The sequence below is a fragment of the Entelurus aequoreus genome, linkage group LG07 (assembly GCF_033978785.1).
Source record: "Entelurus aequoreus isolate RoL-2023_Sb linkage group LG07, RoL_Eaeq_v1.1, whole genome shotgun sequence".
Classification (NCBI taxonomy): domain Eukaryota; kingdom Metazoa; phylum Chordata; class Actinopteri; order Syngnathiformes; family Syngnathidae; genus Entelurus; species Entelurus aequoreus.
The window spans coordinates 23,265,987-23,289,228 of record NC_084737.1 but is presented as its reverse complement, the minus strand read 5'-3'; the positions used below and the strand labels follow the sequence as shown (position 1 = coordinate 23,289,228).

At 36.2% G+C, this 23,242-nt stretch overlaps 1 protein-coding gene across 3 annotated transcripts in view; it reads right to left on the bottom strand.

Moving 5' to 3' along the window:
- Window positions 1-23,242, bottom strand: part of cpne5a (copine Va) — a 232,922-nt gene that overhangs the window by 101,173 nt on the left and 108,507 nt on the right. For all 3 annotated transcript variants that reach the window (XM_062052928.1, XM_062052929.1, XM_062052930.1), the window contains one exon: window positions 18,918-18,981. In XM_062052928.1, the coding sequence (XP_061908912.1) occupies window positions 18,918-18,981 (64 nt within the window). The remainder of the gene's footprint in view (window positions 1-18,917; window positions 18,982-23,242) is intronic.

Below are 23,242 nucleotides of genomic sequence, written 5' to 3'. Positions count from 1 at the left end.
TAATGATACATTAGAAAGGCTCCCATTAGCATAATTATACTAATTTGAGCCACTTTTCAATGCAGGCTACCATTATAGGGACAATGAACATGGCCTAAAAACGCTATTGCTATCTGATAGCGGTCATGTTATTAGGTATTGTTTACTAATGAGGCTGCACTGTAGCTATAACGTTGAACAGGTTGGATGTCACCATGTACTAAGCCTCTGATCTAGGTATAGGCAATAAAAATGATGATATTTCACAAGTGAAGGCGAGACAATTAGTGTCAAGTTTGAGGAAACAAGCTGTCAACTTGGTGTCAATTGAGGCGCTTTTTTAGTGAGAAATATTGTTGAATTAACTTTGTGGCTTTCAACAACATAGAAATGTGTATTTTTTAATAAAATGTTGCAATTCTGAGCCTTCTCTTAATAAAGTTAGAATAATTTAAATTATGTCGAATTTAATTGAAAATAAATGTAGTTACAATGTTGGATACTCGTGTTATGGGATCCGAGTCAAGGATGTCGCTGTGGCTTGTGCAGCCCTTTGAGACATTTGTGATTAGGGGTTTATAAGTAAACTTTGATTGATGATTGATTAAAGAAAGCCAAAGCGTCAAATTGTAAGCAGTTTGGCATGAGCGCAGAGTGTACAGGTGTGCCTAAAGTTGTAACCAGGTGATTCTATATAATGTATAAGAAGTTAATTTTTTACTGTGTCCGTCCAAACCTTTTCACGTGGCTATATATATATATATATATATATATATATATATATGTATATATATATATATATACATATATATATATATATATATATATATATATATATATGTATATATATATATACATACATCTATGTGTATATACATATATATATATATATATATATATATATATATATATATATATATATATATATATATATATATACATACATCTATGTGTATATACATATATATATATATATATATATATATATATATATATACATATATATATATATATATATATATATATATATATATATATATATATATATATATATATATATATGTATATATATATATATATATATATATGTGTATATACATACATCTATGTGTATATACATATATATATATATATATATATATATATATATATACATATATATATATATATATATATATATATATATATATATATATATATATATATATACATACATCTATGTGTATATATATATATATATATATATATATATATATATATATATATATATATATATATATATATATATATATATATACACACACATAAATATATGTGTATGTGTATGTACATATATATATATATATATGTATATACATGTATATATACTGTATGTTTATGTGTATATGTATATATATATATATATATATATATATATATATATATATATATATATATATATATATATATATATATATATATATATATATATATATGTATATATATATATATATATATGTGTGTGTACATATTATATCAATATAAGGGATATATAATTAATAATTAATATAATTGATATTAAGAGTATGTGAAAGTTCAACTTCTACCTTCTTTGCTTACAGGAAAACTTTCTTAAAGTTTTGTAAGCAATCAATCCATATCAAGCAGCTGAAATGTGCCAAACATGGATAAGTGTGAAAAGAGTGTTTGGCAATTTTCCTATCATGCACTGTAATGGATTTGAACGGGTGTAATCTTAAATTGTTTATGGTGCTTTGACGATTTTTATGACATGCACAAAGTTCAGTGAGCAGGTTGTGTAATGTGTCACCATGTGTGTTGACTTTTTGTGTTGGTTGCATTCATTATATTTTATTTTTTTGTGCCATGAGTAGGGAATGTTCTTTGGATTGGGTCATTTAAGTAAATGCTGTGCTGAATTCATCACATTATCACAAGTCATGGTCATTGACATGATTTACTCACATGTCCACAAAATGGCAGCGACTTTGCAGCAATCAGATTGTCAGTTATTCAAAATTAATTTGGAAGCGGCCTATGGGCCAGCTTCCTTATTAAACTCATAACCTCTCATGGGCTAAACTGAAGACAGGGCTTTTTTTTGCACAGCCCTGATTTAAACAGTGTACAGTTTTAAAAAAAATAATGTTGATACTTTTGGACAGGGTGGGGCGTGGTTTAATTTGCAATCTGGCAATGCTTCCCCAATCGAGCATTTTGCAGACAGACTCAAAAAACAGGTTATAAAAGTAACTATGGAGCAAAATTTACACCAAAGCATATCCAATACATATTATCTAGTCAACAAATACGTGTTTTAAATGTAGATTAAAATCATCAGAGGTCCCCTTTAATAAAGATTGATGTTACTTATTTTGTATTGTTGTGTACTGTATTTAATGTATATAATTGTCGATTTTAAATAATTATTTCATTCTGGACGGCTAGATGGAATCATACTGATCAGCAAGATTTCCGCAGAGGTTTTATCAACACACAATGGAAGAAATAACATGTGTTTATTTGTTAATTGGCTTATGGGGCTGTTAAGGAGTGTTCTATGTAGTTGATGAATGTGTCTGAATCTTGTGCTTGTGTAAAATGACACAACACCCTTAGCATTTATTTGAGTGGTTATTTATCCTATGTGAATTACACGTTGTGATATTAGCGCTTAGCCTTGACTCGAAAAAGTGATGTGCAGCTTTGTTGACTCCTCTAACTGTCCTCCATCTGCGATGTCGCCGCTGGGAGGAGGATTTGACGACACCTAGGAAAGCTCTCATCACTGTTGCTTCCAATCATACTTTTTTATGTTTCCTACCAACACTGCGGGCGTGCGGAAAACAGATGCAAAGTGAAGCGCTGATTAAAACAGTCAGTGGTGGCTAAATGAATCAGCCTCTTTTATGTTGTTGCCATTCCATTCTCATTGTCAGCATTATGCTGAGATTCTACACAGCCCACCAGGTGGAGATCATTAATGGACAATTGTCTTTTTACCTCACCCAATTTGTGTAGCGGTCAACTTATAGAGCCATTCTCACAAATTCAAATTCTCCCTCTGTGGATTTTTTATGGCTTTTTGCCAGAATGTCTTGCTCGGAGAGGTGCATCCTATAATTGTCCTGTTCAGCCCTCACCCAGCTTCTGCACTTTCACTTCCACAGCAGCGCAGCGCCTTGAGCCTCATTAGAGACACCAACAACACACATCGGTATTGTTTGGATGTCCCATTTAGAGGGAGTATTTCATTCACGACGACTAATTTAGAGAGAAGGTAGGAGTAGAGCATGTGCTAAAGTAGACTTAGCAGTTTTGAACATTTTCACTAAGGTACCACTAAGGCAGGGGTCGGCAACCCAAAATGTTGAAAGAGCCATATTGGACCAAAAATACAAAAACAAATCTGTCTGGAGCCGCAAAAAATTAAAAGCCATATTACATGTGTCATGAGATATACATTTAGTTAAGAGGACTTAAAGGAAACTAAATGACCTCAAATATAGCTACAAATGAGGCATAATGATGCAATATCTTGTACATATCGCTAGCCTAAATAGCATGTTAGCATCGATTAGCTTGCAGTCATGCAGTGACCAAATATGTCTGATTAGCACTCCACACAAGTCAATAACATCAACAAAACTCACCTTTGTGCACTCACGCACAACGTTAAAAGTGTGGTGGACAAAATGAGACAGAAAAAGAAGTGGCATAAAACACGTCCTAGAAAGTCGGAGAAAGTTATACATGTAAACAAACTATACGGTGAGTTCAAGGACCGCCAAAATTAGTGGGACAAAACGGCGCTCGCCAAATACTCGAATCAGTGAAGCATGTTTAATATAAACAGTGTGATTTATAGCAATTAAGGAGGTTTGTGTCATGTTTGTCCTCATACAGAAACCATACTAAAACAAAAAAATAGATTTTTTTTCCCCTCATCTTTTTCCATTCCTCATACATTTTTTAAAAATCTCCAGAGAGCCACTAGGGCGGCGCTAAAGAGCCGCGGGTTGCCGACCCCTGCACTAAGGTAATGGACTTGGCGGGCAATACAAATAAATAAATAAATTGTCATTGATTGATTATCAAAACGTGACACACAATACTTGAATGAATACCAACTAAGATATTCAATTTACAACTACCGTATTTTTCGGATTATAAATCGCAGTTTTTTTTCATAGTTTGGCCGGGGGTGCGATTTATACTCTGGAGCGACTTATGTGTGAAATTATTAACACATTACTGTCAAATATCAAATAATATTATTTATCTCATTCACGTAAGAGACTAGGCGTATATCAGCAATCGTCACACACACACGTCAGCCAATAAAAATTTGACAGGGGCGGGTCATGGCAGAAGTGCATTGTGAAAAAAAAGATGCTACCTGCTACTACTTCCGTACCTATGAAAATGTATCATTTCAACATTGGCGGTAACTTATAAAAACTGAGAAGGGCTGAACAAAAATGGCACAGAAAAGGAAATCATATACTGCAGATTACAATTGATTGATTGATTGAGACTTTTATCAGTAGGTTGCACAGTGTAGTACATATTCCGTACAATTGACCACTAAATGGTAACACCCGAATAAGTTTTTCAACTTGTTTAAGTCGGGGTCCACTTAAATTGATTCATGATACAGATATATACTATCATCATAATACAGTCATCATACAAGATAATCACATTGAATTATTTACATTATTTAATATCCGAGGTGTGGAGGGGAGGGGGGGGGGGGGTTAGGTTTGGTTGTTATCATCAGTCATCAACAATTGAGAACAGAGAAATGGATAGTAGGTCTGACTTGGTAGGATATGGACAGCAAGTAGTGGACATAGAGAGAGAGAAAGAGCGAGAGAGAGAGAGAGAGAGAGAGAGAGAGAGAGAGAGAGAGAGAGAGAGAGAGAGAGAGAGAGAGAGAGAGAGAGAGAGAGAGAGATCAGAAGGCATAAGAAAAATTATCTGCATTTGATTGTTTACATTTGATTATTAACAATCCGGGGAGGGTGTTAGTTTAGGGTTGTAGCTGCCTGGAAGTGAACTTTTATTGCGGTTTTGAAGGAGGATAGAGATGCCCTTTCTTTTATACCTGTTGGGAGCGCATTCCACATTGATGTGGCATAGAAAGAGAATGAGTTAAGACCTTTGTTAGTTCGGAATCTGGGTTTAACATGGTTAGTGGAGCTCCCCCTGGTGTTGTGGTTATGGCGGTCATTTACGTTCTGGAAGTAGTTTGACATGTACTTCGATATCAGGGAGGTGTAGTGGATTTTATAGACTAGGCTCAGTGCAAGTTGTTTTACTCTGTCCTCCACCCTGAGCCAGCCCACTTTGGAGAAGTGGGTAGGAGTGAGGTGTGATCTGGGGTGGAGGTCTAGAAGTAATCTGACTAGCTTGTTCTGGGATGTTTGGAGTTTAGATTTGAGGGTTTCGGAGGTGCTAGGGTACCAGGAGGTGCATGTGTAATCGAAAAAGGGTTGAACGAGAGTTCCCGCCAGAATCTTCATGGTGCTTTTGTTGACCAGAGAGGAGATTCTATAGAGAAATCTCGTTCGTTGGTTGACCTTTTTGATAACCTTGGTTGGAATTTTATCACAGGAAAGATTAGCCTCTAGAATGGAACCTAGGTAGGAAGTAGTGAAATATGCTGCAGAAAACGGCAATCGAGCAGCAGAAAGAAAGTTTGGAGTCAGCGAGAAACTTGTAAGGGACTGGCGAAAAGCGGAGGCTACTCTTACTGAAATGAAGAAAACTAAAAAAGCTAATCGCGGGCTAAAAGCTAGGTGGCCACAGCTCGAGGAACGAATTCACAAATGGGTGCTTGAACAACGTGCTGCCGGGAGAGGCTCGTCAACCGTACAGTTGCGTCTCCACGCCCAGTTAGTTGCCAAGGAGATGAATATAAATGACTTTGCGGGAGGACATTCTTGGTGTTACCGCTTCATGCAATGCAATCGCCTCTCTATTAGAGCAATGACAACGATGTCCCAAAAACTGCCAGCAGACTTCCAATCCAAGGTAGACAGTTTCCGCGAGGTCATTGAAAACCATGTAAGGAAGAAGATTTCATTGGATTTAGTGATTAGGAGTGACAGATTGTTTGGTAAACGTATAGCATGTTCTATATGTTATAGTTATTTGAATGACTCTTATTATAATATGTTACGTTAACATACCAGGCACGTTCTCAGTTGGTTATTTATGCGTCATATAACGTACACTTATTCAGCCTGTTGTTCACTATTCTTTATTTATTTTAAATTGCCTTTCAAATGTCTATTTTTGGTGTTGGATTTTATCAAATACATTTCCCCAAAAATGTGACTTTTACTCTAGTGCGACTTATATACGTTTTTTTCCTTCTTTATTATGCATTTTCGGCCGGTGCAATTTATACTCCCGAGCGATTTATAATCCGAAAAATATGGTACACACTATCGGGGGTGTAACACTAAATTCTGGACCCACTATCCCCACCCTAACCGCAACATCACCGTCCCAGACACACACATACTTTGTATGATAAGATGCACTAAAAACTAATTATTGATGGATTTGTTTGAAACTGGCTTTTTATAACACATGTCAAAACCTTAAATAGGTTTTTGACTTTTTTGGGATTAACATATCTAAAACATATCTAAATATACCCACTAAAAATGTGTTGGTTTTTAAAAACTGTATTTTATTTAGAAAAGTGGCCTGAATATGGATTTGAATTATCACGTAGAGTAACCTGTCATTATTTACTTAATGTCAAGTTCCCCTTTATCGCCAGGGGTATAGAGATTAACTGATACACATAGGATTATCAACAGTAGATTAATCAAATCATAATAATCCATCATTATTATCATACAGTGGCGGGCTGTGCGTTTCCCACCTAGGCCTTCAGTGATGTTCTACTTAGTTCGACTTTAATAAATACCCCTCAAAATACCAAAATGTATGTCACCACATGACCAAGGCTGAAGAAATGCCATACAGAAACACACTTGTGCACTACCGGGCATTCAATCACCAAAACAGTGTACAAAACAGGCTCTAATTTGGCACATTTAAAAATCAATGAACCCGCATCAGCATTTAAAACATACCTTACGTGGTACTGTCAAAATTAAAAAACTTGTAAAGAACATATTAAATGTGGAAAAATAAATAAATAAAATATTTGAACTGTTTCTTTGTGAGTTAAAAAAGTGAGAACCGATGATTTCTCTGTTGGCCGGGTATGGCCCCTTCCTGCTTTTCGCAAATTACAACTTGTAATTGGATTCTCATTTGGGAGTGACAAGTGAAAATTCAATCACAGTCACGTTTAGCGTAAGGCTACCCAGATGGGCTACTGTCAACAACTCGTGATCTGATTGGCTATCGCAACTGTCTATCAACTGTCTATCTGACAGAATTCACACAGCGCTGGCCACAAGCTAGCTGAATTCTGATTGGATAATAGCTCTAAGGAAACAACAAGCAACACTGGAGCTTAATAAGACATGACGAGAATATGATGAATACTTTATGGAAAGTAGATTAAAATGTACTTTTATTAATCTATGATCATCATTTATGTTAGGCCAGCAGAGAAGGCTTTACTGGCCCTAACCACTGTTATCATAGTATTCGTAGTGCATCGCCTGGGAGTTAAGTCTCCTCTTGTCTTTAAAAACTAGTGATGCATCTGTTTCTAACTTTAATTGAGGGTCTTTGAATGCACCACAGTTATGGGCAATTAGATGCAAAAGTGAAACTTGTACATAACTTTTTCCTATGCTACCACAGATAGGTTTATTATATTTTACCTTTCTTCTGTCACCTCATCATTGTTCCAAAATACTGGTGTAGTAAGTAAATGCTAAAAGTTTAGCATTAAAGGTGGGATATTATGATTTATTTCTACAAAATACTTCCTTGTGGTCTTCATAACATGTAATGGTGGTTTTTTGGTCAACATTTTGCACAAATAATGTTTGACAGACTGTCTTTAAGGCGCTCTCTCACTCTCTTTTCAGCTTACGTCGTTCTGTGAGCGGTCTTAATTATGTGCCAAAGTCCTCTTTCAGGCCAACCCCCCTTCGACTGTGTCTCCAACACGTCAGCCATGTTGCAGTTTTAGCGCTTCCATATCAAGTGCATTGACAGACGTAAGATCGAACTATACTCTACTTTTTATAAGAAAAGGCAATTTTAGCATGTACGAGTCGGCCAGCCCCACGAAAAGAAAAATGATGTGACAGACAAATACACCACATGTTGGCGCTAACCCGCTTGAAAGCCCAAGTTAGACCCCATAAGTGGGGCAGACTTGAATGTTCTTACAATCATTACGCTCTACAATATATCGACTGTATTTTTAGGTGTTTATCCGAATCACCACCCAATTCGGTACAAATCTTTAGGGGTCTGACAAGCGCATTTTAGTACAATTCGAGGAAGATGGTTACGGTTATGGTTTAAGTTTATTTCGAACATGCATACAGTTAGAAGATGATACATCACATATTTCACATATATTAATTTATTTTTACAACATGTTCGAAAAGGACGCGTGTTTAATACCACCCGTTTTCTAATGTATAACAATTACTAACACATATGTTCACTTTCTGTTCTCATTATGTAACACAACTAAAATCAATGAGTTATAAACACCTCAGTTCTATTAAATGATAAAGTCAGTTATGATTCACATGAATACAATAATTTCATTTTCAATAAGGTTCAAGACGTTTATCACAATTCTTCTTCCTTATACTTTTTAAACACTTTGAGTTTGAACAGTCTCTTAAACTGGATCATATTAAACTGGATCATATTAGTACATTGTTTGACTTATTTGCGTAATCCATTCCATAGTTTAATTCCACATACTGATATGGAATTGCACTTTTTTGGAATTTTGCCTATCGATGTATATTAAAATGTTTTAATGCATTTTAAATATTAAATAGATGCGATCAAAAGCCCGCTTATGGGAGCCACTCTATTATGCCTATAAAGCCCTTAAAAATATCCAAACACCTCAATTAAGGTTTTATATACATGATGTAAGTATATATAAAATGTAGTAACATGCACATTTATAATAACATGTAAAATGTACATAATTTGCTCATTTAAGGCATACGCGGCACATTAATTTCAAAAACGTATCACAACGTTCGCCTTTTTTTTCCAACAACATCGCTGATTTCTGCTCACTGCAGACTGTATGAGAGACAACTAGGGATGTCCGATAATGACTTTTTGCCGATATCCGATATTCTGATATTGTCTAACTCTTTAATTACCGATACCGATATCAACCGATACCGATATATACAGTCGTGGAATTAACACATTATTATGCCTATTTTGGACAACCAGGTATGGTGAAGATAAGGTCATTTTAAAAAACAAAAAATAAATAAAAAATAAGATAAATAAATTTTAAACATTTTCTTGAATAAAAAAGAAAGTAAAACAATATAAAAACAGTTACATAGAAACTAGTAATTCATGAAAATGAGTCAAATTAACTGTTAAAAGTTAGTACTATTAGTGGACCAGCAGCACGCACAATCATGTGTGCTTACGGACTGTATCCCTGCAGACTGTATTGATATATATTGATATATAATGTAGGAACCAGAATATTAATAACAGAAAGAAACAACCCTTTTGTGTGAATGAGTGTGAATGAGTGTAAATGGGGGAGGGATGTTTTTTGGGTTGGTGCACTAATTGTAAGTGTATCTTGTGTTTTTTATGTTGATTTAATTTAAAAATATATATATATAAAAAAAAATATAAAAAAAAACGATACCGATAATTTCCGATATTACATTTTAAAGCATTTATCGGCCGATAATATCCGCAGGCCGAAATTATCGGACATCTCTAGAGACAACAAAAAAAAATAACACTTACTGTAGAATGTCTGCTGTCATTAGGATGCCGACTGCTAGGATGTTCATATATTCCCATTTAGATGAAGAATAACTCCTAAATCTTTCGACAAAAAAGGGGGTGTGGAACCAAGCGTCTTTTTGTGTCGTTTTCGCCATTTCCAGGTCTAAATTGGGTGTCAAAGTGTACCAACTTGTCGTAATATGCCCTCATTGTTCTATTATCTATGTGAGAGGTATGATTTATGATCTCGAATAAAGTTTTACAAGCAAGAAAACTAAGAAGCAGCTGATCAGTCGATCATGTCAACATTGGCACACATGCTTGGGATCGCAGCGCTGCTATAATTGGTTAACTTGGTTAATATTCAAGTCACGAAATGTAAATTGAGTATTTTGGGCGCTTTTCCGATGGTTATTTATTGGCTTTTATGGGCGAAATAGAGGACCTCCCATTGGCTTCACTGTAAGCAGACTTTTATTTACGTTTATTTACGGGCTAGAATGCATTAAAGAAAATACAGCCGTCGTCATGTCTTTAATAATTATCGCGAACGATGGGCAAAAATCAAAAAAACGTGCAGTTCCTGTGTTAAGAAAAATTGTTGTACATTCTTGGGTAGATAGTTTAAAAAAAACTGGCCACCATCAAGCATGCATTTGCAAGGGGACAAATGGGACATAGTAGCTATATGTCATTGACCATTTGTCTAATGTTTACTAAACTAGAAAGCTTTATTAAATGCATGCCAGCATGTCTTCCAATGCATTTTGAGTACTACCCACTGTGGACACAACAAGTGTCATTTAAAGTTTCCAATGTGTTGTGAACAAGCAGGCATTTTTAAAAGCTGACTTTGTATTGCTGTTGCCATATTTCCATTCGACAGAAATGGAGTTTGAGTGCTTTGGAGGATGTAAGATTCAGTCGCTGCTCTGCATGTAAATAGCCATGAAACTGTGCTAAGAAATATTAGCATTGAGCAAAGTTAATTACCAAACCAATTGATCCCTCAGGTAGACATCTTGGGAAATATGGCTAAGTGAATGAATAGACCCGTTCACAAAGTGGCAAGCTCGCCCTGAAGAGTGAGATAAATTTTATTATCGATTTCATCAATTATTAAATCACTTTGGCACAAGCTTGAATCATCTTGCCTCGCTCTTGTTTTACATTGGAGTACCACAAATGGTTCTTAGGGCTGTTTTACAGTCTAAAGCATATATCTTTTCACACAGAGGACTATTTTATCAACATTAATCTCTCTTTAAAATCTTAAAGTATGGTGGTTTTGAGGCCCAACTAACAATCATACAGGCAACAATCCAACAATATTGGAATCAAATGCTGACGTCTCTGTCTACAGCATGAAGTTAGCAAGTATTGAATCATTTGATGCTTACATGCATTGGTATCATTAAACATTTATAGACTTAATGCAGCTATATGGCCAACTTTATAGCCTGGAGGAAACAAGTAGCTGGAAACATTAAGTCTTCTCCCCGGCTTCTTGGGCAGCACTTAATGTGATTGTTTACTATCTTCATTAAGTTGTGCGGATAGGAAGCCAATAGCGATTAGATAATACGTTGTTAACGCACACTTGGTGGATCAACAGAGTGCACTTTGGAGGAAACTCATGTTTAGGAGACTCTGCACCTAAAGGTCAATTTGTTTCAATGTAATTCTATACATAATAAAACTGTTGACTTGCACTATTTTTGAATGTTGCCAATAATTTAAATCCTTATGAGACACGAGAACACATTTCCTTTTTTTTTATGCATTCTAACTCCTAAATAAATATAAATAAAAGACTGTTTACAATGGAGCCTTTGGGAGTCATGACGTCATTGCGTCGATTCTGACCATAAAACCCAATAAATAACTATCCAAAAAGCACAGACAATACTCCATTTCCATTTCTTAACATGAATATTAACCAAGTATTAGCAATATTGTTATTATAAGAGCTAACGTCAAGGACCTTTTTTTAGCGACGCATTGATCAGAGAGAGGAAACTACCTAATGCTGCTGTATTGACATTCTGAGCTGGTGAGCTGCTGTCTCACCTCTAAGCTCGTGAAAGTTAATCTAGGTTATACACTACTGTTCAAAAGTTTGGGGTCACCCAAACAATTTTGTGGAATAGCCTTCATTTCTAAGAACAAGAATAGACTGTCGAGTTTCAGATGAAAGTTCTCTTTTTCTGGCCATTTTGAGCGTTTAATTGACCCCACAAATGTGATGCTCCAGAAACTCAATCTGCTCAAAGGAAGGTCAGTTTTGTAGCTTCTGTAACGAGCTAAACTGTTTTCAGATGTGTGAACATGATTGCACAAGGGTTTTCTAATCATCAATTAGCCTTCTGAGCCAATGAGAAAACACATTGTACCATTAGAACACTGGAGTGATAGTTGCTGGAAATGGGCCTCTATACACCTATGTAGATATTGCACCAAAAACCAGACATTTGCAGCTACAATAGTCATTTACCACATTAGCAATGTATAGAGTGTATTTCTTTAAAGTTAAGACTAGTTTAAAGTTATCTTCATTGAAAAGTACAGTGCTTTTCCTTCCAAAATAAGGACATTTCAATGTGACCCCAAACTTTTGAACGGTAGTGTATATATTGCCTCTAACCTTGATAGTAGAAGAATGTAGCCATAAACTGAGAAGTTTGTACGCTTTAACAGTCAATTTACACCCGGAAAAGACGAAAAACACCCGAAAAGACGCTAGGTTCCTCACCCCTTGTTTCTTCGCAAGGACTATGAGTCATTCTTTATCTAAACGGGAATACATCAACATCCTAGCAGTTGGCATCCGAATGACAGCAGATATTGTACAGTAAGTGATGCTTTATTATGTTTGTTGGCTCTCATGAAGTGTGCAATGATTAGTAGTAGTTGTTATTGTTGAAAGAAAAAGTGAATGTTGTGATGCGTTTTTGTTAAATCAATGCGCTGCTGTATGCTTTAAATGAGAAAAATACGTAAATACCACATGTTATTATGAATGTACCTATTACTACATTACGTATATACTTACAGCATATATATAAAACGTTGATGGAAGTGTTTAGATGTTTTTTTAAGTGATTTTTTCGCAGAATAGAGCAATTGCCATCGGCTCCATTGTAAGCCAACCTTTGCTGACACTTATTTACTATTAAGAATGCATAAAAACAGAAACAAATCATGTGTGCTTGTCTTACATAAGGATGATAGGCAAAATTCCAAATAACAAGTGCAGTCCCCCTTTAAGGATTGTTATTGAGTATATATTAAACATACTCATATGAAAAAACATGGCAACTGAAGCGACATCCAGATCACAGTTGAAGCTGGAACTAATCGATTTGGAACACAAGTCACTTTTGTTTTACAAATGTCTTCGCTAAGACACTCATTAATTTGCTTCATTGTTTCGTTTGTTTTGGCATATTTAAAAGCGACTTCTTCGCAAGAAGGAAAAAACACATACGGACGATAAAGCACTAAAAAAAGCCTACCAATCACAGCTTCGGGATCCGCGTCGCTTTAGAGGCGAGATTAGATTTTTTTGGAGCTGCACATCAATCTCCGCCGGAGGGTTTGGAGACAAGCTGTGTTGTGACGTTATAGCATAATGGAAGCCTTTCGTTTTATCGTTTGTTTTTTTCTCCAGCGAATACACTTGATGTTCAAGTCAAATGCAGCTCTAATGTTAGCACTCTAGCTTACATAGCTATACTAGTGTTGCTGATATAGTTTTCCTTCTTTCCATTTTCCTTAAAGGGAAACTGCACTTTTTTTTTTTTAGTTTTCCCATCGTTCATTATGAAAGACATGACGTCAAATGGATTTTTTTAATGCATTCTAAATATTAAATAAATAAAAGTCTGCTTACAGTGGAGCCAATGGGAGCTCCACAATTTCGCCCATAAAATTCAATAAATAACCATGTAAAAACCACCAACAATACTCAATTTACACTTTGTGACTTGAATATTAACCAAGTATTAGTGATATTATTCTTATAAACGCTAACACAGACAAACTATTTATAGTGGTGCCGTGATCACTTCCTGTGTGCTTATGTTTACATCATCGAGTGGTCTGCTGCTTTCTCGTTTCCCTGCTCCCTGTAAGTTTATTATAGATCATATATCATGCATTTCACCTGAAAAGTAGATAGCTGGTAATATAATCCGACAAATTGGGACACTTTGACAGCCAATTTGGACCTGGAACTGGCGAGAACGACACGAAAAGCACTTGCCCCCTTTCTACAAAAAACATCCAAAAAACTCCAACAATACTGAGTCCCAGTACTGGTGATATTGTTATCATAATCGCTCGCTATTTTTAGTGGCGCCTTGATCACAGAGCGCTAACTAATATCGACATACTGAACCGGTGAGCTGCAGCATTGCCACTGAGCTGGTGAAAGTTGATTCTAGATTATAAAGTATGACTCAAATCTAGGGCTGCAACAACTAATCGATTAAATCGATTAAAATCGATTATTAAAATAGTTGCCGATTAATTTAGTCATCGGTTCGTTGGATCTATGCTATGCGCATGCGCAGAGGTTTTTTTTTTTTTAATACATTATTTATTTTTTATTATTTTTTTTTTTTAAACCTTTATTTATAAACTGCAACATTTACAAACAGCTGAGAAACAATATTCAAAATAAGTATGGTGCCAGTATGCTGTTTTTTTTCAATAAAATACTGGATAGGATAGAAATGTAGTTTGTCTCTTTTATCCGATTATTAATCGATTAAACGAAGTAATAATCGACAGATTAATCGATTATCAAATTAATCGTTAGTTGCAGCCCTACTCAAATCTGGTTGGTAAAAAGATGTGGACATAAACCGAGAAGTTAGAAAACGTTGATATTCAACTTAGACCCCACTTAGCAATAGTGCCAAATGATGCTTAGTGTTTAACTCAAGCTGGATCTGTTTCACACACAATTTCTAAAACTTGTAGATCTTCCTCCTTATATTCAGGCTCAAAAAGATAGGGTTGTGCATCATCTTTTGTCTCAGAGTAATCGTTCTCATGAAGTCTGCACGAGTAGTAGTAGTTGTTGTTGTTGGTGAAGGAAATAGCGAACATTGGGATGCGTTTGTGAAATTAATACAGTACTCCGCCTTATTCTTAGAATGAACAAAATACGTAAATATTCCATGTTATTATCACTGTGCCTGTTACCACATTACATATACTTACAATGTGTATATAAAAAAACGTCGATAGAGGTTTTTAGATGTTTTTTTAGAGTGTTTAATAAGCAGAATAGATCATTTTGCCCCTTGGCAAAATTCTTGGCTCATTTTTGGTTGACGTTTAGTTATGAGTTAGAATGTTTAAAAAAAAGAAAAACATGTGTTTTTGTCTTACATAATGATTGTGAATGATAGGCAAATAAAAAAAATAAAAAAGTGCAGTTCGGAGTTCCCCTTTAATGTTACATTGTTGTATGCGATATAGAAAATATATTATGTTAGATAAGTGCCGAGTTATTAGGAATGGAACGATTACCGATATTAATGATAAATTGCAGTGAAACTCCTGACAGTTAGTAGTGCAATCTTAAATAAATAATCTCCTAAAACCGTATTTGATAACCGCACTTTAATAAACTCACGGACAAAAATGCTGCTAATTTACTGGAGAAGCAACCTGTAGCGTGCTAAACGTCATTAACGTCTTCCCTCATTACAAATGTCGTAACCCCTCTAAAACCTTTCCAAATTAAAACAAAATAATATTTAGTATTCAAATTACAATAACACAGCTTTTATGATGCCGGAACAATATTTCATGTTTCTTCTGCCAGAGAAAAAGTACTTTTTGAGCACATTCAACAAAACCATGATTATGTTGGTCTACATAACTTTGTAGTAAAATGTTCATGTTGTTACATTCCTACAGTATATGTAGCGACTAGACTATCAAAGTACTCCCTTCTCGGTCGTTCATAACACGCTTGAAGAAAGAACATCCTGCATAGAAGATTAGGTTTGAGATGACTTATGTACAGCTGCTCATTACAACCACTAGTGGTCAATTAAATATAGAACACCAAACATAAATCATCCATCCATCTTCTACCGCTTATCCCGGGGTCCCAGAGGTGGCTGGAGCCTATCCCAGCTGCACTTAAACGGAAGGCAGGGTACACCCTGGACAAATCGCCATCTCCTCGCAGGACCAGCTTAGACAGACAGACAAACATTCACACACATAAACTCAAAACACACCAAACTAACTACACCCACAGAAAGCCGAAATGTCTTCTAGAGTGTTCATGTAAAATGTGGATGAAATGCACAATAGTGATTATTGAAACACACACTTGAACAAACACAGCTCATTAGAATTAAAGCCACAGACGCCAGCCCCTAAATATTACTTTTAATATATTTAAATTCCAGCATCAATGTTACTGTAGCATGTGGGCAACACACTTATGTATGGGGGAATTTAAAAAACTGTTGAGCAAATCGAGTAATGTGTGACCTTCGATGAAACAAGTGCTGACAACCTTGAGTAATGAACCCAATATTCTCGAGACACGACGATTAAGTTGATGTTGCGCTGAATTAACTGCCAAAATACAATTGCATGGAAGTTAAATTGAAAATATTGAGTGGTCACTGCTTCATTTTTTGAGTGAAGGCTGTTCAGTATGGAGGGTAAAATGGGACAAAATTAAATAAGTTAACTAAATCTTTAAATAATTACTTAAACATGCCATTGATAATTGTATTTGGAATCAAACACATATATGTTTTATTAAATGTGTCATTAATGTATTTACTGTAAAAGTACATTTAATTGTAGAATCATTTTAATAATTTCATTATTTAATGGTTTAATCATTTCATGATTTGATTAATTATTCCATGATGTGTTATTTTATTTAATGGAACTATGTGTCAGCGCTTCCTGAATTTATTTAATCGATCAGATTTACCCATCAAAGTCAGTAGGCGGGGCTAACACAAAATCTACTGCAATGATTGCTTTGGTCTAGGGATGTCCGATAATGGCTTTTTGCCGATATCCGATATTCCGATATTGTCCAACTCTTAATTACCGATACCGATATCAACCGATACTGATATATACAGTCGTGGAATTAACACATTATTATGCCTAATTTGGACAACCAGGTATGGTGAAGATGAGGTCCTTTTTTTAAAAAAATAATAAAATAAACCAAGATAAATAAATTAAAAAACATTTTCTTGAATATAAAAGAAAGTAAAACAATATAAAAACAGTAAAATAGAAACTAGTAATTAATGAAAATGAGTAAAATTAATTGGTGGACCAGCAGCACGCACAATCATGTGTGCTTAGGGACTGTATCCCTTGCAGACTGTATTGATATATATTGATATATAATGTAAGAACCAGAATATTAATAACAGAAAGAAACAACCCTTTTGTGTGAATGAGTGTGAATGAGTGTAAATGGGGGAGGGAGGTTTTTTGGGTTGGTGCACTAATTGTAAGTGTATCTTGTGTTTTTTTATGTTGATTTAATAAAAAATAAAAAATAAAAATAAAATAAACGATACCGATAATTTAAAAAAACGATACCGATAATTTCCAATATTACATTTTAAAGCATTTTTAAAAAATCTCTACTTTGGTCTGAAGTGTTTCAAAACATGGCTGCTAAGATACCGTATATTTGTACTTTTTCTGGAGTTGGTGGTAGATATGTTAGACCTCGCAGAGTATGTGGACGCAAGACCTGCAGATCCAAAGCACGTAGCAGTTAAAGGAATTTATTGGAGTTGTCGGAGTTATCTCCGCACTTTCAGACGAAGATATTGACCAGTACTTCTTTGCTTCTCTAGTTGAAAGGTAACCAATCAGATGTTAGGAATTGCCTACTGTCTTTGATGGTTGGGTTTGACAAATAAAACTAATACATGAAATATTGAAATCAATAATGAAATAATAAATAATGAGATATTTAATGGGGCAGCACGGTGGTTACGGGAATTAGTGCAATTGCCTCACAATACAAAGGCCCTGGGTTCAATCCCGGGCTCGGGATCTTTCTGTGTGGCGTTTGCATGTTCTCCCCGTGACTGCGTGGGTTCCCTCCGGGGACTGCGGCATCCTCCCACCTCCAAAGACATGCACTTGGGGATAGGTTGATTGGCAACACTAAATGGTCTCTAGTGTGTGAATGTTGTCTGTCTATCTGTGTTGGCCCTGTGATGAGGTGGCGACTTGTCCATGGTGTACCCCGCCTTCCGCAGCTGAGATAGGCTCCAGCACCCCCCATGACCCCGAAAGGTACAAGTGGTAGAAAATGTATGGATGGATGGATAGATAAATATTTAAATAGTTAATTCAATGATCCATCCATCCATTTTCTATCGCTTGACCCTCTTGGATTAAATAATTAAATCAGCGGTAGAAAATGGATGGATGGATGGATATTAAAAAATAAATTATTAAACAAAAAAGATAATTGCATGTTAAAATTGGCAATTAAATGATAAAATAATGATATCCACTTTTACATTTAATAAATCAATAACATTTTTAATAACACATTTATGTATCTCGGTTCGATTATAAGGATTTAATTACACATTTAAGAAATTATTTGAAGATGTATTTGTTTTTTTAATTTTGTCCCATTTGACCCTCCATAGTTCGGTCGATACGACTCAAAGTGGCCACACACCTTTTCAAACTCACCGCATAGTCACACACAGTATACACGGAGAGAACCATAGTGCTGTTTATTAGCAATGCATATGGTAAATAGTTTTTTTTATGGAACATAAACCCGCTTTATTTAATTGTTTCTTGATATTCACTTTGTGACTCAGACTTGGACACCATTTCCCAACTATGAGTCACTTTCTGTAGCACCTCTCATTGTTTGTCAGTATTTTAACCAAGGCTCTGAGGTACAATGTCATGTATCGATGAGGTAAGTCAAGTGATGATGAATAATCTCATTAAAAAACACGAAAAATGACACTTACCCGACAGTTGCCTAGCTCCTCAGCAGACAGAATGATGGTTCCGCATTTCTTCCCAGGGATTCCACTGAAAAGTAGATGTTACGCATGTTACACAGTGGATACATATTTAACTTGAACTCACAATAACAGCAAAAACAGACTAAATATATGCTATGCCGCTCATCTATCAATGCTGAAAGTATTGTGGCAGCAGCTCAACTACTTCAGCAGTCACACATTTTTCATCTGAAAAAGCAGCAACAAGACACGGAGAGACTGCTTGACAGCTCTAATGAGCATATTATTTTGCTTCTCCGTTGCAGCTGAATCTAGATCACCTTTTTTTTTTCTTTTTTGAAAAAATGTGGTCGAAAACCACATTGCACGTGTGATCTCTGTCTACCTGCACCGCACTCAGCCTTCAAATTACAGCAGGTTCCTGCAGTTTGTTCCAGCAGAGCATTGAGACGTTTTAGAACACCAAAAAAGGCTCCCTTGTGCGTCTGTCTTTTTACAAATTACCCCTCCATTGGCTTACCAATCCCGTTACACCAATAAATAGAGAATAAATTGCTTTCTCAAGCAGAACCTAATAAGGGTTTCTTTCAATCTCCACGTTTCTACTGAAGCTGTGAGGAAAAGCAGCACGTTGCATCACAGTTGTAGAGCTGCTCTCCTGTTAAAGGAGGATATTACACAGGAATCCTGCTGCAATCTTAACTATAGAGCTGGATCATTAAATGATCAAACTTTCTGCACTGAACGGGTACGGGGAGGTGTGAGGCATGCATTATTTACAGAGATCACATACCTGCAAATGGTATACCAGGGGACTTATTAAAAAGCGGTCAAATGGCTTGTATTCGGCCGCTTGACATTTTTTCTATTAAGCTCCAGTGGCCTTTCTCAGCATTTAATGTAAAGCCCCATTTAATAAAGTGTAATCCTTTGTGTAGTGACGTGGACCAACACATTCCATATCTAGCAGCGGCTGCCGCAGGAAGCCCACTGTTCCATTTTGTAAATGAGGAATAACGCAAAGAAGCCATCAAATCCATGTGAGAGCAGACACAGACACTTTCGGGTTGACTCTTCAGGCTCCACAGGGACCATTCTCAAGGTGCATCAAATGTCCTTGAATTATTGATGATTCAAGACGAGTCGTTGACATGCATTTTGATGACACCCAACAAGAGCCGGTAAACGCCTCGCCAGTGAGGTCAAGTTATCAGCCTGAGGTCACGTCATTGCCAGAGTATCAGCTTTCTTCACACATCTAATCTCTACTGCTGAGAAAAAGGCATGCAGGTAGCAATTGGGAAATGGCCTTTAAAAGCAGCCACACGTTATTGAGTGGGTAATCGGCAGTGAAAATATTACGAATACAGATGTTGGGTTTCCATTTCCACTTTTCCTATTTTGCTGCTTTCAGTGAAATGTTTGCCGCAAGTTCTCTGCTGAAATGTGACTGCTGGTGATAGGAGCACCCCTGTTCAATTTCTTTGATGATGACATTCTGTGAAATGTGCTGCTGTAGTCTTCCTCCCGGACTTGGCTTCAAGTTGAATACAGTGAGGAAGTGAGCAACTATATTTTCTCCATGTTATCTCTCAAAATTTCAAATGGATTCAGTCAGGTTGTTGGGGTTTTTTTTGTATGTACCTGACCTGCAATGCTGTAGTCTGTTTGTCACATAATATCAGGACCAAAGTAGATGTGTATGCATGGGAATATGAGAAGACATACTGATACAATAAACTGTGTTATTATACTATCATCAAATATTGACATGATGGTTTTGTTGCCAATAGCAGTACGAGCTGCAATATGTGATGTTAGTGAAAGATACATTTGAATGTTTTCCAATGTTGTTTTGCAGGAAAACATTTAAAAATAGAGTACTGTAATTTCCAGAATATAAGCCACAACTTTTTTCAAAAGCTTAGAACTCTGCGCCCAGACAATTTATTGATGTTTCCGGATTCACAAGCTTTACATGCCGCCAATAAATTTGGCCTCATCAAATCAGACCAATAAAATTGCCGAACAGATCACGGTGAATGAAAGGTGAAATCGTTCACATTAAATCAAACACACTCACACAATCATTCAATCAGCCATTTAGACTGTTATGGACTCACCCTCATTATGAAGTAGACATAACGAAATGCACAGGGTGCTATACGAAAATTACGGTAATTGGAGTTTTAAGTAGGGGTGCAACTATTGGTTGAAAAATTGTCAAATTCATTATTCAATATTAGTTGGTGACGTCATTGCTCGCGTTTTCCCGGACAGCTTCGAACAGGAAGACAAAAATGACAGTGGCCACTTGCCACAATACCGGGGTTGAAAACTATGAACCTATGGGAACATCTCACCCTAAAACGTCAAAGCGGACCTTTCTCTTTACATACAAATGGGATATTTTGTTTTGATTGTCACATTGCTTTATTATTTTTGTAACAGCACAGTTACAGTGCACATAATACAGTATACATTTCTGAATTAGGTAGTCATTTATATTGTTAATTTTAGCACATGCCTAAAGATATTTCAAATTGAATTTAAAAGCTGATTCGATGAATCGGGGACGGCGTGGCGCAGTTGGGAGAGTGGCCGTGCCAGCAACCTGAGGGTTCCTGGTTCAATCCCCACCTTCTACCATCCTCGTCACGTCCGTTGTGTCCTTGAGCAAGACACTTCACCCTTGCTCCTGATGGGTCGTGGTTAGGGCCTTGCATGGCAGCTCCCGCCATCAGTGTGTGAATGTGTGTATGAATGGGTGAATGTGGAAATAGTGTCAAAGCGCTTTGAGTACCTTGAAGGTAGAAAAGCGCTATATAAGTATAACCCATTTACCATTTAAAGACACTGAGTAAGTGTATGCTTCATAATCAAATTAGTCACCTAATCATTAAAGGAGCCATATGTAATAATTTCATGTCAAGTCATCATTAAATGGCCCTGATATGTCAAAAGGCATTAATGAATCATGTTCTTTTCGATTATACCTCAATAACTGATAACAGTAGTTCAGCCAGGATATGCTCATTTAAAAAATAGTTATACAGCCCCGAAATGTTGTTATTGTTTTTTCATTTTGATGTCCCGCCCTCTACCGTTTGACCAATTAAAAAGTCTGTGAGTGTGTCACATACAGGTTGCCAGTTACGCACCGCCCTCTTCGTCTAGCTACTGCCACTGGTAAAGTTACTAAACATGTCACACCTTAGTAAATCTAAAAGGTGTTGTTACAATTCTAACTTATCCATGACAAAGCCAGGAACAAAACAAGGATTTGAATCAGGGATGCCTTTGAAAGATGGAGACGATTGAAGGCGGAGAAGATTTTTTCATCTGACGCCAAACTTGCAAATATCCTCCTTGTTAGGTAAGTAAGGCATTTATGTTTTCTTATTACTTGCAATAAATGGAAATGGACATTTCGTATGTAAACAATACATGTCCAATACAGTCTATGGTCTTGTTTAACAAAGCATAGTATGTTCGTGCAACGAATGCTTAGCATTAAATAATAAAAATGTTTCATTTTAGGAGAGGGTGGGTTTCATTTGCATTCTGTGAACGCCTCCACAAACCAACATCTTGCAGATATACGCAGGAAGTGGGTTATAAAAGTGACTGTGGAGCAAAATTGAATCAAAATATACACCAAAGCCTATCCAATACTTATTATCTAGACCGCAAGAAAGTGTTTTAAATGCAAATTACAATTGTAATAGGTCCCCTTAAAGGAAATGGGTGAAGCTCTTGTTGCCTTTCATAAACCAAACAGGAATGGTCACAGAAACGTTCTTTGCTCAGACTTTACAGCTGGAAATTAGACACATTTCCTTCTTGATCAATTGAAAATAATTAAAAGATCAAGAAGCATTTTTCAGCATTTCTTAAATCACTAAACCAAACCTTTATATGTGGCTGACTACCAATGAGGAAGCCACTTCTTTCTCAACAGTAATCCCCCCTCACCAAAAATAAAGCATCAAAGCTCATTGTGCCTGACGTACAGTACAACAGCATTAAGGGTATTCCGTCTCAATGCATGCCTCTATAATTTTACCATCCCGAAGCGGTTTGCTGTCATGAAATGGTAATTCACTATGGTAGCTTTCTATCAATGTGGTCGAAGGTGAGATTAAAGTCCAAAGAGGGAGAAGGAAGCAATTGTTGATGCTGCTCACATTAGGTCATTAGGATGAGGAATGGTCTTGATATTTAACAACGCTGCAGTGTGTCACGCAAGAGAGGGAGGGAGCGGGGAGGGGGTGTTATCTGCTCAACAATATGAGTGAGCGTGGAAGAAGATGGATACTGCAGATGGT